Source organism: Populus trichocarpa, chromosome 1 (assembly GCF_000002775.5).
Source record: "Populus trichocarpa isolate Nisqually-1 chromosome 1, P.trichocarpa_v4.1, whole genome shotgun sequence".
In the NCBI taxonomy this organism is placed as follows: Eukaryota; Viridiplantae; Streptophyta; class Magnoliopsida; order Malpighiales; family Salicaceae; genus Populus; species Populus trichocarpa.
In genome coordinates this window covers 46,744,026-46,762,526 of record NC_037285.2, presented here as the reverse complement: position 1 = coordinate 46,762,526, position 18,501 = coordinate 46,744,026, and the positions used below count along the sequence as shown (strand labels likewise).

General features: G+C 34.4%; 1 protein-coding gene across 1 annotated transcript; it reads right to left on the bottom strand.

The window, feature by feature from the left end:
• Positions 1 to 143: 143 nt before the first annotated feature.
• Positions 144 to 4,113, bottom strand: LOC7491387 (alpha-glucosidase). The gene is made up of 5 exons (XM_002298913.4): positions 3,726 to 4,113; positions 2,600 to 3,312; positions 1,971 to 2,201; positions 1,162 to 1,808; positions 144 to 1,074 (listed from the first exon to the last, which is right to left on the bottom strand). Exons 1-5 carry the CDS (start codon positions 4,004 to 4,006, stop codon positions 277 to 279), a joined length of 2,670 nt encoding a protein of 889 aa, XP_002298949.2. The 5' UTR covers positions 4,007 to 4,113; the 3' UTR covers positions 144 to 276.
• Positions 4,114 to 18,501: the final 14,388 nt, after the last annotated feature.

Sequence of the window (18,501 nt, the reverse complement as noted above, 5' to 3'; positions counted from 1 at the left end):
CGTGCAAAAACATCTAATTTTATTTCATTGGGTCAACTTTCAAGATGACTAAGTGACTGGGCCGTTTGAAATTATGTTTGAGTGTAGTTTGATTTATTTTTATATATTTGAAAATATTTGATTTTGATTTGTTGATGTTAAAATTTTTTAAAAAAATTAAAATTATTTTAATATATTTTTAAGTAAAAGCACAGTTAACATTTCTCCAAACTGGCAATTACAGTCTCTTATTGTTTTTTCACTTTCTAGTAGACAGCAGTGATCATTTCCTGCATTCTAAAATGTCTTCTCCAAGTTGAACTCTTGTCCGAGAGGCTGAGAAAGCCCAGATATCTCAAGTACATCAAACTGCCCTTTAGTTTTCTCTAATCCTAAGAATGTCACTTTTTCTATAATCCATTTTTGACTCACAGCAAATTCTCCATTAATGACATTTGATCCAACTACTACTCTATTCCCTACTATTCCACCAGAAAATTTCACCAAACTCCAATTCTTCCCCACCCCTCCCATGTCCACGCTCTCCCCATCATCCAAGAATGATTCCCCTGTGCTGTTTCCAGTGCTGCTCAGAACCACTAAAAGATGGAAAGCTGTTTTTCGAGCTTCTTTTGTCGTCATGGCTTCTTGTTGCAAGGCCAAGATGTTTCCTTCGTGAACATGAACATTAATATGATCTGCCGGTGCAGCAAGATTGATGTACTTTCCGGAACTTACAGAAACTGAATTAGAGTAGTTAAAAAGATCAAACCAGTTTCCTGCTGGAAAATATGCATCGACTGAAGTAGCTCCTGACTTCAATACTGGTGATACCATTACACCTTTACCGATAAGAAACTGTGAGTTGACTTCATAAGTTTTGGTGTCTCGAGGAAATGAAAAGAAAAGAGGCCGTGCTATTGGGGTCCCTTTTGTGTGAGCCTCATACATTAATGTGTAGAAATATGGAAGCAGCTGATATCGCAGGCCAAGCACCTTCCTGGCTGTTGCTGCAACAGAATCCCAGAGATAAAGCTCTTGACGCGTTGTGTCTATGGACGAATGATCTCTTGCGAAGGGGTAGAAGGCACCTAGCTGCATCGGAATAAAAATTCAACATCAAGTGAATACAGAAAAAGAGTAAAACACCCATGCAACATCCAATTACAAGAAACCATTTACCTGAATCCAACGCCGGCAAAGCTCCTCAGTTGTGTTTCCTGAAAAGCCACATATGTCAGCACCAACCATTGGAATTCCAAACAGTCCAAAATTCAGAATTGATGGTATAGTGTATGCCAAGTCATCCCATGTAGCAGCATCGTCTCCAGTCCAATGTGCCGTATACCTTCCGGAGCCAACAAAAGTTGATCTAGAAAGTACGAATGGCCTTTTACCAGTTGAATTGATCAGACCAGCATTGGTGGCTTTTGATTCCAAGAGGCCATAGAGGTTATGAACATTGTACTCTGTCATGATATCAAAGTGTAGAGATGTTGCTGGAATAGTTTTATTATTAATCGGCCGACGAACACCAGCATTGTTAATCATGTAGGGTGGGTTGTCCAGGGTAGAAGATGGGGTGGGTGTGGGATCGATGAAATTTGATATCTCATTCATGTCAATCCAGAGACCATCAACAGGGAGAAGCTCTCGAAACATTTTTATCTCATTACCCCAAAACTCTAGGCCAGCAGGATTTACAAAATCAGGAAAATAGACTTTTCCAGGCCAAACTTCACCCAGGTACGGAATGCCATTGCGTTTAATGAAAATATCAGCCTGCATTCCTCTGATGTAAGTTTCATATGATGAGTTCACACTGATGCCTGCAGAAAATTGGAGGCTCAAAAGAATTTACCAGAACCATTATATCTTTCTTCCTTTCTTTTCTTTTCTTGTTTTTTCTTCTCAAAGCCAATTAGAAAGAATTACAAAAGTTATAGGATTTCATGTTAAGAGAACTTTTGTTTCTTCAAGTTGGAACATACCAGGATCCAAGATGAGCACATATTGCTGACCATTTTGGTGAAGGGTATTGACAAATTTCTTCATTTTTTCCAAGGGAAAATTTGTAGGATGAAATGTGAAGTCCTTGTATGCATCCATGTAATCAATATCTGTCCACATGACTTCAAGAGGTATACCAGCTTTTGCATATCCAGCAACCACACCCTCAACATCAGAAATGTTCTTGTAACCGTATCGGCATTGATGAAACCCTTCACATTGTATCAAAACACAGGAAAGAACAAAAGGAGTTGTCAAGAATAAAAGCTACCCAAATCTAAGAGTATGGCTAAATGAAACCGGCAAGTAAGAACAGCTCATCATAGCTGCTTAAGAACAGAGATCATCATAGCTGCTCAAGGAAATGTTTATACAAGAAAATCTTCAAAAGAACATAGAATTGTAACAACTGATGCGTGTTATAATGGAACAGACATTGTTTAACAAAAACTGAGATATATAAAATAATATGGTCCATACATATCGGCAATTATTGAATTGATATATTCAATTATCATGCAATTTTGCAGACCACAACATGTTAAGTTCCCAGTAAGATTTGCAAAGAAAAATAGTATAAATCAAGGAAGGTAGAGACAGTGCTGCTTACCGAATGACCAATATGGCATTGGGGCAGGCCGGCCGATTAGCTCAGTATACTGCTCTATCACCATATCCGGCAATGGCCCAGCAAAAAAGTACAAATCAATAATGCCACCAATAACCTTATAAGTTATCCTATCACCTCCATAAACTATGTCCATGCCATTACTATTAAACAGTAAAACACCATGAGTAGTCCCTGCCTTTACTTTGTCATCAGCCGATGCTGATCTTACATCGATGTAGAAGGGGTGAGAACCGTAGAGATTAACATCAATATTAGCACTGCCCAGGTCAGCATTCCACAAGGTGAATGCGTCTTTAGGCTTCAACTTGAAAGTGCTCTTGGTGTGCTCTCCTAGACCGTATAAAGATGACCTCTTTATAGGAAGCCTGGAAGACAGCTGGATATACTGGTCCTTAAAGACCAAGAAAGTGTCGGGATTGGACGTGTCCGGCGATGTGTCAAAAAGAACATCACCGGAGGACTTTCGGGTGATGGTGAAGCCGAAAGGGGTGGTGTTGTGCAGGGTAAAAAGCAGGTCCGAGTTGGGGTCAGAGAGGAGGTTGTTTTCTAGCAAGACTCTATGCTTTAATGGAGAGTAATGCAGGTAGTTTTCCGGAGAGTGGCCTTCCCGGGGAACGATGTCTTCTGGGATCTCCCATCTTTGGTTTTTGGAATCTGTTATTCTGACTCTCAAACGATTCTTAGTTTCAAAGCTGCGTTTAGGAGGCAAAGCATGTCAAAGCATAGAGCAGGAAATATGCATGTTCGAAGACAAGCCATGTCGTCTCCTTGTTTAAGTGTGTGGTAGGAACATAATTCTTTGAAGAGGGTAAGTTGCTCGCATAGTCCTCTAAGTTTTTAAAGTTATGCATATTAGTCCCTCTATCATAATTTATTAAAATAGATGATTAGAAATTTATTTCCCCCTCATTCTAAGCAAAGATAAGATTAGAACTAATCATGCCACAAGAAATTATTAAAAAGAAACAACAAAATTGTTCATCCTAAAAAAGCCATTGACTTTTTGGTTTCTGTTTTTCAAGAACATTTGATAGTTAGATAAGATTAATGTTAGAAAAATCATCCTCAACATCAAAATAATCAAGAAAGAAACTAAACTTCTTACCTAGCAACAAGACTGAGATGTTGGATATCATCTCCATAAACTGAGGATTCCTTGATAAGACTAAGATCAGCAGTCAACGACTTGCCTGTGAAACCAGAGTTAACAGATCCAACTTTGTAGCCATAGCCAACGACTTCTTCTTTCACTTCCTTTCCACTAATCAATGGCACCCAATGAACCAACAAGAAGAATATAAGTAGAAGATTGCTGTTAGATTGAGATATTGCTTTTGGGTTCCTGCTACCGGTCTTGTTTCTCTCTTTCTCCATTCTTTGTGTCATATGATCAGTGGAAACTCAGAGGTATTTAGATGTCGGTGGAATATACTTTAAATGTACTCTAAAAAAATAGTAATTATTTGAAATCCCATTGTTCTTCATCTCTGTTTGGTTCGAGGCCTGCGATCTTATTTTTATTTATTTATTTCATTCCTTGGTTTTCACGTTTGAATTCTAAATTTTCAAAACAATCCTTTAATTTTTTTTAAAATTTTAGTTTATATTATTTTTATTACTATTTATTTTATTTAAAATTATTTAAAAAACTAAATATTTCTTTCAAATTCATCCTTTTTTAATTTTTCTATATATTAAAATTGATTATTATTTGTTTTGTATTGAATCCTTTTTTTAATTAAATTTATTTTTAATTTCATCATTTAATATTTTATTTTATTTTATTCTTATGTTAAAGTTGGTACTTATTTTTTTATTATTATTTGTTTTACTTTGATAAATTTTTTAAATTTAAATATTTAATTTTTTATTTCATTCATTAACATTAAAGTGGTTAGTAAATGAGTTTCTTGGTTGAACTTGAGTTTAGAATTTTACAGATTGCAAGTTTAGAAGATTAATATTGGTTTAAGAGATTCGTCTGAAGTTGTTTGGTTTTTGTTTTTTGTTTTTTAAACTCATATTTTCTCAACTGCATCCTTCAATATTTTTTTAATTAAAGATTAGACTCTGTTAATTTTTTTATTTTTTTCTATAGGATTTTTCACTAATTTTAAAAATAACCCTAATTATCTTGAGTCCTTTTTATTTTCATTCTTTGTCAACTTTAGTTTTTTTAAAAGAATTTTTTAAATTAAATTAAATTAATTAATTAAATATAAGTAAGAGATGTTTACTTCATGATATTTTGCTTGGTTTGCTTTCCAGATCATTGCTCTAACAACGCATACAACCTTTTTTAGTGTCATAATGCAGTTTTTTTTGCAGTTGTGTTAGAATCGTTTCGGCGAGTTTTTTCTAGGGTGGGGTGGTGTCCATAATAGATTAACAATGAGTCTTTAACAAGTTTTTTTTATTTTTCTCTCAAGTATGATATTACTGATTCAATTTTTATAATTAATTATTGGCATTTTTTGCTTTATTTATTGTCGATGTCTTTTTTAATTATATTACTAATCCAACTGACCTTATTGAATCCAATTAAATGAATAGCTCATATTACAGATCTTTCTTGTTTCTTTAAAAACATCAATATTGTCTAAAAAAAATTTTATGATAAAAAAATTTGATCTACCTCGCGAAGTATAGCAGGCACCAATCTAGTAAGATATAAAAAGAGATTTTTTATTTTTTATTTTATTTTATTTTTGTGAAAGAAAAACAAAAAAAACAATTGTATGTATGATTGGAGGTAATTTTATCTTGAAACTTTCGTTTCTTTTTTTTCTTTTTTTCTTTTTTCTTTTTGCTTTGTCATGATCAAATGGTAAACCTTGTTGCGAGAAACTTGTACTATCATTTTACCAACTGGAATTTCAACATTTGCAATCTCTTTTTTATTATTATTATTATTATTATTCTTGCCAATTTTCTGGTAAATTTTGGCTGTCAATTCTTATCTGCTTAATTTCACCTCTAATTAACTTGAACTCCTCTCCAAGTGACAAAGAGAAGCCTGACTTTTCTAGCTTATCAAATAGTCCATGGCTATTGAAGCTTGCCCTTATGCCTGAATTTCCACTCTTTGTTTCTTTACAAGTCTGCAACTCTTACCACTTGAACCCCTTAGTCTTTTATAACCCTATGAATGATACTTTACTTCCAATCCATTTTTTTTACTTCAAGCAAATTCTCCATTTATGATGTTTGATCTTACCATTGCCGTGTCTCTCCTATTATCTCACTATAAAATTTCACTAAGCACCAATTCTTTCCCTCCGCTCCCATCTCCACACTCTCCCCATAATCCAAGAAAACTTCTGTGCTGTTTCCAGGGCTATTAAGAACCCAAGAGATGGAATGCTGTTTCTTGAGCTTCTTTTGTCGTCATGTCTTCTCCTTGCAAGGCCAACATGTTACCTTCGGAATCATGAATGTTTATATGATCTGCAGGTGAACTAAGTTCTATGTATTTTCCTGAATCTACACCAACTGTAGAGTAATTGAAGAGGTCAAACCAGTTTCCTACTGGAGTAGCTCCTGGCTTCAGTACAGGTGATATCATCACACCTTCACATGAAGGCTGAGAACCTTCTTAGCTGTTGCGGCAACAGAATCCCAGAGATAATGCTCTTGCCATGTTTTGTACATATCCGAGTAGTCTCTTGCGAATGGGTAAATAGCACCTAGCTGCATTGTAACATAACTTCAGAAACAATTATCTAGTGCAGAAAACTTAAGACAATTCGTCATGCTTTCGAAATCCAATCCAGAGAAGCAAAACAAAAATGTAACAACAAATACATGAAACTCAATGTGTTCCAATGCGCATCGATCGGTCTGAATTATGACTAGGACTTCATAACATCTGTAGATGTGCAAAACCAATGATTTACCTGGATCCAACGACGACAAGTTAAGCTCTTCATTTGTGTCTCTAGCAAAACCGTAAATGTCAACACTAACCATTGGAATTCCAAACAGTCCAAAATTCAAAATTGTTGGAATGCTGAATGATAGATCATCCCATGTTGCAGTATTATCTCCAGTCCAATGTGCAATGTACTTGCCAAGACCAACAAAAGTTGATCTAGAAAGTACAAAAGGCCTTCTACCAGTTGCATTTTTCAGACCAGCATTGGTGGCTTTAGATTCCAAGTAGCCATGAAGGTTATGAACATTGTACTCAGTAACGCTACCAAAATGGTTTTTAGAGATGTTGCAGGGACAGTTTTATTATTAAAAGGTCGTTGAATACAGGCATTGTCAATCCTACAAGGAGGATCATCAAGGTTAGATAATGGGGTGGGAGGGGAAGTTATGAAATTTGATATCTCATTCATATCAATCCAGACGCCATCAAAGGGAAGAGGGTCTTGGAATATCTTCATCTCGTTACTCCAAAATTCTCTTGTCAGCTAGATTTACAAATCAGGAAAATAGACTGAATCCAGGCTAAACTTCTGACGTGAAGCATGTTACAACTATATACTTATGAATGAACTAAATAGATAAGATAAAGCCTAAAAAGAAGTTCGCGAAGTAACTCATAAACATCTAATATCAAACTTGAAGTTGTTATTTTAATTATTTTTCTAGTTAATTTTAAATTTTAATTATTTGTTTTTAATTAGCATTTAAGAATCCTAATGTTAAATGAATTCTAAGAATTTTAGTTTTAATTAGAAAATTTTTTTCCATAAAGGATTTTAAGACTAATATAAATAGAGGTGTTTAGTTTATTTTGAGAGGGAGATTATTATTGAGACTTTTAATAAAACACTGAGAGTTTTTTATTAAATTTCTCTACAACTTAGGTCTGAAACTTTAAGGCTTGAGAACCTTAGCTTCTATATACGCTACACGCTGCGTCAATTGGTATCTTGGCCTCTTTGATGGATAGAGATGGTAGCAACCCATTCTGTGATGCAGGAGTTGAGGCTCTATAGGGCGTTCTGCAGACTCAGAAGCATAAATTAGATTGTTTAGAGCAAACCATAGCAGATCTAACTCGAATAATGGGTAACTACTTGCTCTCTTTGTTGGAGATAACCCTCCAACAAAGAGAGCGAGCAGTGTGAACTTGATGGGGGTTATCGAGAAAATTTGTATAAGTATGACAATGATAATGATGATGATGATGATGATAGACAAAACTATGTGGTTAAGAAAATGATGCTAACAGCAAAAGTTATTGAAGATTTGTGACAAAACAGGTTATTTTTACTTGTTGCACCATAAATAAGAACTTGTTTGATTTAATTTTTTTATAGATGGAGTTGTAAAAATATTATTGGTAAACATATTGTTGATAAATTGAAACTACCACTAGAACCTCATCCTGAACCTTACAAGATTAAAGGATTAAGTCAATATAATAGATAAGGGTAAACCAATTATAAAGCACCATTTTTCATTGGAAAGTATAGGGATGAGATTAATTGTGATGTGATAGATATGGATGCATGTAGTTTAATCTTTGTTAGGCCTTGGTAATATGATGTGAATGCGAAACACCTCGGTAGAAATGATATATACAGGATTAGAAAAAATGGTTTGAATTATACTCTTATACCTTTAAATGGAGAATTCAATCCTAAAGCTTCTAAAGTATAGGGAAAGGCTTTCCTTACAATAACTAGTTAAGAACTTGAGGTGCAAGTAGAGGTACAAGAAACTAGGTAAAATCATGTATTGGTTGTGAAAGCATTAATGAATGAACAAGCAAATGAGAAAAAAGTAGGCATTCCCGAACCAATTAAGCTTTTACTTGCAGAGTTTTAGGAGATTATACTTGATGAATTGTTAGATGGATTGCCACCAATGAGAAACATTTATCACATTGATTTTATGTCAAGAGCTAGCCTTCCAAAACTATCACATTATCAAATGAGTCTCAATAAGGGTGAGATATTTAAGGAGAATGTGGAAAAGTTGTTGAGAAAAGGGCAAATCCAAAAAAGTCTAATTCCTTATAGAGATATAGCATTATTAACTCCAAATAAGGATAGCAGTTAGCGCATGTTTATCGATAGTAGCGCCATCAACAAAATAACAATGAGATATAAATTTTTGATTCCTCAGTTAGATGACATACTTGATCAATTACACGGGGCATCAATCTTTACCAAGATTGACTTGAGAAGTGTTACCATCAAATTCAGATTCGACCGAGTGATGAGTGGAAAACAACTTTCAAGACAAAGAAGGGATTGTATAAGTGGTTGGTTATGTCTTTTGGGTTATCTAACCCGCTGAGCATTTTTATGAGGGTGATGAATCAGGTCTTACGTCCTTTTATAAATAAATTTATGGTTGTTTATTTTGATGATATATTGATTTATTGTGGATCTGAGATTGATCATGTTGAACACTTGAGAAAGGTGTTTGAGGTGCTGGTGGAAGATAAATTATATGTGAATCTAAACAAGTATAGTTTTATGAGTGATAAGCTATTATTGTCAAGCTTTAATGTTAGTGTAGAGGGCATATATGTTAATGAGGAGAAGGTTCAAGCCATTAGAGATTGGCTAACTCCTAAAACAGTTAGTGAGGTTTGTAGTTTTCATGGATTAGTGACACGATCAAAGAGTTGATGTCTTCTCCCAAGTGCAGAAGTGTTGAAGTAATAAATAACCCGGCAAGACCGGGATCGAACCACAGGGAGGTGAACTATATAAATTATAAATAATAATAATAATGATGATGATGATGATGATGATGATGATGATGATAAGGAGGAGGAGGAGGAGGAGGACTTTGAGATGTAAGATTAATGTGAATATTAAACAATGATAAAAACAGTTGTCAAGGTAAGAGGATCCACTAATGGTATTTCAAATAAGTATAATATAAACTCTTTTTATTACTCAACTGGAAACCACACACAAAGGAGGTTCCAATCGAATGATTTGTCATTAATAGCTCATTATAAATTATTAACATGATCATATTAATTATCTTATTTAAGTAACACCAAACTTTTAAATATTGTCAGGAATTCATGATGCTAACTTATGTTAACAACAAATCAAGTTCCTCTCATAATAACGATGTCGGCCGAAGACTATGAAGGATCAAGCATTTGATGTACCAAGTGTTATACAACATAAATCTAGATTAACAAGCAAGGTATTAAGAATTAGTAAGATAAAAAGATAAGACATGTTAATAACAAACTTTCTTGGATATAAACATTGAAGTCCATGTTGAGTTTATAATATATCTATTCTAACACCATTAGAGAAACTTTTTCACGTTAATATAATAAACTTAGTGTCGCACCCTCGCGGCGGAGCGCGGCAATCCTCGATTGATTTCGGGGTCTTTTGTTTTATTGTAAAGGAGTCGCCACCTAGTATTATGGTCACTAGGAAACCTAACTGGTCTTTCAGAGATTCTAAGGCAAGGAACTGGTTGCGTAAAGGGAAGGTATTAGCACCCCTAGTACGCCCTACCTAAGTTAAGCTGCTTGGTGTTTGGTTTGTCTTATAATTGCTATGGTGTTGGTGTTTTCTAATCCCATCAGTTTTCCTAGGTTTGATTCAAACTAAATTTATTAAGATAGAAATCCAAGGAGATTCCATGTGCTTTAAAAACTCATTTTTCCCTTAGTATTTCAAGAGTTTGCGACTCGTAAATTGCAAGGAGGAGGGACAAAAATTTAGAAATCTAGGGCGCTTTAAAAGCCCTTTTTTGCCTTAGTGTTTTATACTCTCACGGCTCGTAAACCGTGGAGTAAAAAAATTGAAATGTCCTCGATTATAATCAAGGCTTCTTTCAAGGATGTGTGCGGATTTATTATTCCTAGAAAATTATTTTGGATATTTACCACTCCGGGTTTCTTTATCCAAATATTAACAGTGAATAATAACAAATTATTCCCAATAATATTTTGGATATTCGTCCTTTAAGGATTTCTTTATCCAAACATTAGCGGTGAATAATAGATGAATTCCCCCAAAAATAAGATTTTTATATTTTTTGGAATATTGGCCAATACCCTTTGGAGCTTTACAAACATGTTGTAAAATCCAGAAATGCAAGAAAACAAATTTTTTTATGTTTAAGAAATCCATGTGAAAACACATTTTCAAAACTTTCAATATTTTTTGTATATAAAAAAAAAAAACATTCAAAACATGTTAGGGTATTGGCCGTATGCAACACACAAGAAAACAAATTTTGATATATATGTGTATTTGCCGTAATTGCGTCGAAAACCGGGTGTTCTAAATACGAGATTGGTATATATTTTTTTACAACATAAAAAAAATTTAGACTTTAAAATAAATATTCTAGAAAATAAATCTCTTTCTCTTTCTTTTATTTTTTTTAAAGAAAAAAAAACAGCATGTCCGGCCGGGTCACTTGCCCAAGCAAGTGACCCGGCTGGACCCAAAAACAAAAGGGCGCAGTCTTCTCAATGAAACAAGGCAAAATGCATGCGAAGAGACCACGTTACTGTTCAAGTGAATTAAAATTCACTTGAACAATGCAAACACAAAGCAAAAGGAATGCATGGTGCGGGAGGTGAAGAGAACAGACCTGGGAACGAAAGGACAACGGCGATGTTTGAAGGCTTGCTGGCTAGTCGATCAGTGTTGCCGCCTGCTTCAGTTCTTTCCCCCTATTCTCTATTGGCGTTCTTCTTCTGCGTTTCACCTCTGCAATCTTCGTGCCTCTTTCTCTCTACTGGTTTTCTGCACTTTCTTCTTCCCTGTTCTGCAGATTTTATATGCAAAAAATGAAAGCAAAGACCGAAAGGCAGTCCCTGCTGGTTTATGGTTTTTCGTTTTTCCTGCGCTTTCTCCCTTTTTTTTCTCCTCCTCTGTCCCGTTTTCTGTGTTTTCTTTCTCTCCCTCTTTGGTAACTGAGATGGATGAAGACAACGGTACTGCAGCTTCTGCGCACAGCCGGTGGTCACTGCTTCTGGGGACACTGAAAATGATGGCCACGCCGGTTCTCTGTTCCTTTTCTTTCCTTCTGCTGATGCTCTCTGTGGAGATGATGAGGGAGACGGCGATGAAAACGTGTTATGCTGGTTGAGTTCACGCCCCTGCCTCTGTGTTTTTCTGCTTTTGACAGTGGCGTTCTGCTCTCTTTTTTTCTCTTTTTATGCTCTTTCTTTTTGCGTTTTTCCACCTCCTCTACTAGGTCATTAGAGGGGCTTATATATAGTCTAACATATCTCTATTTAGGAAAGATTTAATGCATTAATTCTAGGATGCAAATCCCTACTGATTTGCAGTAAAAAAAAACGCAAAAAGGAAACTGCCATATTCTGATTTTGATGTCTGATTTCTTTCCAGTTTTTTAGAGGATGGTGTGGCTTCTTTCTATCCTTCCACAGGTGCAGCTCCAAAAATCAGGCGTGATGATAAAGGAAAAACAGCAGGAATTTGCAGAGAAAAAAGGAAAGAAATCAAATGGAGGGTGCAGCTGCAAAGTCTTATTTTCCTTATTCGGTGTGGTAAAAATCCTGTCATTTATGATGATCCAGCCCCCCTCTCCAGCTTTCAATGTCCTTCTTCAATTCAATCCCTCAATTTAGCACTTTTCCATTCAGTCCTTGGTCCAAAAAAAATCCTTCGAATCAGTCCCGCGAACTTGGGCAAAAATCCTTCTCGCGGCCAGGAATCCCTGCTTTCAACACTAGATATTCAAACGGGAATATCTTGAGCTTTTGATATTGAAATCAAGCGATTCAAAAGCCTGAATTCATCTACGTGTCCTGGAATACAACCTTGATGAAGGATTCAAAGTGAAATAAATTCGTTTTGAATAACAGAATCGCAACCAAACTCGGCTGGAAACCTTCTCGCGGCAGGATTCTATGTTTTCACGCTAGATTTCAAACAGGAATATCTTGAGCTTTTGATATTGAAATCAAGCAATTCAAAAGCTCAAATTCATCTACGTGTCTCGGACTACAAATTTGATGAAGGAGTTGAAGTGAGATAAAATCATTTTAGATAACAGAATCTGGCAGTAATCTGGTTGGTCAAAAAGGATCACCGGGTCTAATTTAGAAACTGACAATGCCGAGAATCCTGATATGACTAAGAGTATGACCTAAGAACAAATCATCAAAATTTATGACGGAAATAGAGTTCTTTAGTGCAAAACTTGGGTCAGGATCCTTCTCGCGGCAGGAATCCCTGCTTTCACACTAGATATTCAAACGGGAATATCTTGAGCTTCTGATATAGAAATCAAGCGATTCAAAAGCCCAAATTTATCTACGCGTCTAGGACTACAACTTTGATGAAGGAGTCAAATTGAGATAAAATCGTTTTAAAGAACAGAATCTAGCACAAATCTAGTTGGTCAAAAAAGTTCTTGATCTGACAATGCTGAGCATCCAAATCTGACTGAGAGTCTGCCCTAAAATCAGTGATCCCTAGGACCCAATAAAGATATAGGTCAATTTTTCAACATGTCATGAGTGACAGAATATAGCTAGGATGGTCAGATATCGTACGAAACCAAGTCAGAATCAGAGCCTAATTTGGAACAAAAAATTACGATAGCAGCAGAACCATTTTTTAATGCAAATTCTGAGGGATTTGTCCAACCTTAAAGACTAGATAAAGAAGGAATGAATTTAGCATTATGAAGACTTCTGATCAATCTAAGAAAACCTGACGATTTTGGCAGCAAAAGGGAAGGATAAAGAGAGCAGAAAACAGCTCAAACGGTGTTTCGAAAAAAAAATATTTCTTTCATCTGCTTTTGTCAACCTTCAGCAAACATGAGTTAAACTCCTACACTAAGTTCAAAAGAGGTATACACCGTCTCCAGCACGTGGGGTCCAAAAATGAGTAACAACACTTAGCTAAACATAATGAAGAAGAAGAACATAAATAAATTAGATAAGAACATAGTTATGATGAAAAGCATAAACAAGAGATTAATGAAAGCAAAACTTAAACATTACAAAAATACAAAGAAAGAAAGCAAGAATATAATTTTGATCTGAAAACCAAGATGCCTAAATACATGGAAAATGCCTCATTTTATAGGCTAAAATTCAGAACTATTGAGTGGTTGACTAACTATTTAGTTGGTGGCCAACCATCGACATGGTGGCTGGTTTTTGACATTGTTGGCTAGTTATTGACTTTGTTGGCTGGTTATTGATATTGTTGGCTGGCCAAAACGTCATTGCAAACATCATAATTCGAGCACATAGTCTTCATTAAAGTTGTGGGCAATTGTCTCATCTTTTCAACAAAAAAAACCAGAACTCATTTGGACTTCTAGAACTCGAGATATGAGCTGGACACCAAATAGTGTCTGGGCTGCAGGACAAATTCTAACGTCTCTTTTGATGCTAAGATTTGAACTTGAAAACTGAAGATTTCAATCTTGGACTATTCATGAAAGTTTTAGGCCTATGTCTTAGCTTTCCATCAAGATAAACCAAACATAAATCCAAGGTCTACAGCTCCAGTTATAACTCAATAACCAAATGGTGTTCTAGTTTGAATTGAACCAGCATCTCTTCTTTAAGTTTAGTCCTCTTTTGTCTCTTCACTTTCAATAGTTAATCACATCAATCAATCTTTTGAATTGAGGGATAAACCTGCATTTAAAATGAGCATTTACCATAAATTAAAGGTATCTTATATTATCAGACTTGTTATTATAAAACATGCTTAAGTTAGGGAATTTAATGATATTTTAAGTGCAATATGATGATATAAAGCCTTAATGAGAATGCACTTTTAAGTACTAATCAATTAGCTACTTTCTATCGGTGATTCATTTGAAATTTCATTAATATTGTGACATCCATTATCGAATGCATGAAGGGAAAATTTGATTAGGGAGAAGAGATAGAAAAGAGTTTTGCATTAATCAAAGAAAAAAGTAAGCAATGCTCTAATTCTGGCACTTCTAGATTTTGACAAACTATTTAAGGTAAAATATGACGCTTGTGGTATTGGGATTGGTGTAGTTCTATCCTAAAAGAAAAGACCTATGGCATTTTTTTAGTTAGAAGTTTATTGATACCGGGTTAAAATGGTTTACAAACAACAAAGAGTTCTATGTTGTTTTTCAAACTCTTAAGAACTGGGAGCATTATTTGGTTGGTAAGGACTTTGTGTTGTATTAAGACCATAAGGTGTTGTAATTTTTACATAATCAGAGTAGAATAAGTAATGGCATGCATGCAAGATAGGTCACTTACCTACAATGGTTTCCAATTAGAATTGTGTAGAAAGATGGAGTTCATAACAGAGTTGTTGATACTTTAAGTAGAAGATTAGCCTTGTTGGTTACTCTAATGGAAGAGATCATTATATTTGATTATTTGAAAGATTTGTATGAGCATGATGAGGATTTTAATGAGATATGGAAAAAGTGTCAAAATTGTCGTTGATGACTTTTAAATTTATGATGGATTTCTGATAAAAAGTAATCAACTTTACATTCCTCGGTCTTCATTGTGAGAGAGTGATTCAGGATTTGTATTGAGAAGGTTTGGCTAGTCACTTAGGGTGACAAAAAACTACTGATGTTGTCATTAACAGATATTATTGGCCTCACTTAAAACATGATATGGTGAATTTGTGCAAACAATGTTATATTTGTCAAACTGTCAAGGGACAAGCATGGAATATAGGTCTATATATGCCTTTGCCTATTCCTGAAAACATACAGGAGGACTTATCTATGGATTTTGTACTTTGATTACCTCATACACAATGAGGGATGGATTATGTATTTGTCGTAATTGATAGGTTTTTAAAGATGGCACATTTTATTCCTTGCAAAAAGACAAATGATGCATCTGTTATTGCACAACTTTTATTTTGAGAGGTGGTTCATTTATATTGGTGCCAAAGACCATCACTTTTGACCGGGACAATAAATTTCTTAATCATTTTTGGTGTACATTGTGGAAATTATATGACTATTTATTACATTTTAGTAACACAGCACATGCACAAACAAATAGGCAAAAAGAGTCATTGAATCAGACACTTGGAAACTTGATAAGAAGATTTTTTTGTGACAAGTCAAAATAGTAGGATTATGCTCTTGTACAAGCAGAATTTACATACAGCAATGTTAGACACAGTGCCACAAGTAAAATCATCATTTTAGATTGTATATCTACAGTATCCTAAACATATGTTTAGACCTTGTGCTAGTTCAGAAGGGTGTTGGGTTTAGTTTGGTTGTTGAGAAGATGGTTATGGATGTGCAAGCTACTGTGGAGGAAGTGAAGCATAAGTTGATGAAGACGAACACCAAATACAAGAAAGTTGTTGATAGGCATTGCCATACTAAAGAGTTCAACGTAGAAGATAAGGTGACCTTGTTCCTTTATAAAGAGAGATTTCTGGTATGATCATATAACAAGCTATAATAAAAGAAATATGATCATTACACCATCTTGAAAAAGATTAGTGACATGCTTATCAACTTACCTGATAATATGAATATTTTCATAACTTTTAATTTGTCAAACATTTATCATTTCTATGATGATTAGCCTTTGTATCCAGAGTTTGGAGATGACTTGAGGTTGAGTCTTTCACGAGTAGAGGGGGTTGATGCGGAGCTTGTTACAACTATATTTATGAACAAGATATACAAGATCAAGCCTAAAAAGAAATCCATGAAGAAACTCAGAAACATCTAATATAAAGCTTAAAGATATAGTATTAATTATTTTTCTAGTTAATTTTAGATTTTAATTATTTATTTTTAATTAGTATTTATAAATATTAATGTTAGAAGAATTTTATTGATTAGATAAATTTTAATTAAAAATTCTTTCTATAAAAGATTTTAGTTTTAATTAAAAATATTTTTTCATAAAGAATTTTAAAACTAATATAAATAAAGATATCTAGTTTATTTATAAAAAAAATATTATTAAAATTTTTAATAAAATATCTGAGAACTCTCACTTCTATCCGCATTATATACCACATGGAATTCATCTGTGTCGCACGTGTGCGGCGTCGCGGCGAAAACATTCACTCTCAAAATGTATTATCTTCTATCTATCTAGCAAATATGGGGAGACAAGGAATTCTTGTTTTTTATTAGTGGGAAAATGAAATGGGAGTCGCCACCTAGTATTTTGGTCACTAGGAACTCTAACTGGTCTCAGAGATCGGGTACGGGGACTGATTGTGTAAAGAAAATGTATTAGCACCCCAAATACGTCCTACCTAAGGTAAGCTACATTGTTTTATTGTCTGATAAAACCTAATATCTTGTCGTGTTTTCTAATTGTTGGTCCGTCTATGGTTTAAGAAAAGTCCTCATCGGTAAGGATATCTTTATCTTATCAGGTAAAATCTAACCATTCTAACGTCAACAAAAGAATTTAATATTCGGGATACATCTTACGTGTAAGGTTGTAACCCCTAGATATTAAAAGAAAACAAAATAATTTTTTTGGAATTTTTGAAATATTGGCCTAGTTCTCATGATTTTAATAAACTGTTTATTAAAGCCAAAATGCATGCTAATATATATTTTTGAAATTTTCTTTGTTGTATGAAAATATAATCTGATTTTTTTTCTTTTATTTTTGAGAGACTTGGTCGTATGCATGAAAACAAAACGTTTTTTTTAATGTTTTGACGAAAACCGGGTATTTTAATACTAGATTTGTATCTTTACAGTATAAAAATACAAAACCAATATTGATCAAAATACAGTAAAATATTTGCTGAAAATCACATATTTTTGAAAAGATTTTTGAAGAATTTTTTTTTCGGGTTGGGCCCAACCCGGCCCGTGTGGCTGGGCTGGACCTAGCCAACCCAGCCTGGTCACTGGCCCAAGCCAGTGACCCAACCTCAGCCATCCATGCACATGTAATATTTTTGCACATGTAATATTTTACGCGTGCATGAACAATGCGAAGGTAATTAAATTACCTTCGTACTATTCACCCTCCTTCTTGCAGATGGCAAGAACAGAACCCTGGTTCTGTAGAGGTGAAGATGATGGTGGTGCTGATTTCCCTTTAAAGAGGTGTAGATGGCCGGCGTGCATTAGCTGTGAAACGTTTCCCATAACTGAAACAATTTGCGGCTTTTGTTGCTGAAACAATTCCTCTATCTGTTGAAACGGCTCCTGAAGAAGAGAATGAATAGTGCCTCTGAAACGACACTGTTTTCCTATTCAAAATGTATATTTTTGTTTTGGTCATTGGAGTTTTGTATTTTTGTAATTAAGCTCCCCAGGTAAATTGTAATTGGATTCCTTGATTTTAGTGTTTTTTCCGGTTTGGTCCTTGGTTTCTGATTATTTCAACCAAGTCTCTAATTGGCTATCAAACTTCAATAATTATGCAATAAAGCCCCTGATTTAACTAAATCAATTCTTAAAAATTGTAATTTGACCCTAGAACTTTGATTTCTTCCAATAAAAGCCTAAATTGATTTAAAATTCAATTTTTCTTACAATCAAACCCTCCATAAATTCAATTAAACCTTAGATAAAATTTAATTGAGACCATAAATATCTGATTTTAGACTTTTCTTCCTCAAATTCAATTTTTCTTGTCAACAGAGCTCTCACCAGTTAAAAATATACTGTCAAATTTTAACCTTTTGTATTTTTGAACCTCCTCAACCAATTTTGGCCTTTTTTTCGGTATTTCAGCATCCTTTTCTTGCTCCTATTATTTTTAGAATTTCTTTTGAATATTTTTTTATATATATTTTTTGTATTTTCTTTTTTTTATAAGAACCCAAAAATAAATAACAACAATCTGGATAAAAGTTGCATTAGGATAAAAGTTGCATCACGTTTAACAAAAATATTAGCCTGCGTTATCACTTATCGAACACATCAACATTTAACTAGCAAGCATTCACTTAAATTAAAGATTAGAACACTTA

Bases quoted from the DNA above. Each gene is read 5' to 3' on its own strand.
- LOC7491387 (XM_002298913.4), bottom strand. From the start codon at position 4,006: ATGACACAAAGAATGGAGAAAGAGAGAAACAAGACCGGTAGCAGGAAC. The intron at 3,313-3,725 runs GTAAGAAGTTTA...TCCTAAACGCAG, and splicing joins CATCTCAGTCTTGTTGCTAG to CTTTGAAACTAAGAATCGTT. The intron at 1,075-1,161 runs GTAAATGGTTTC...ATTCCGATGCAG, and splicing joins TTTGCCGGCGTTGGATTCAG to CTAGGTGCCTTCTACCCCTT.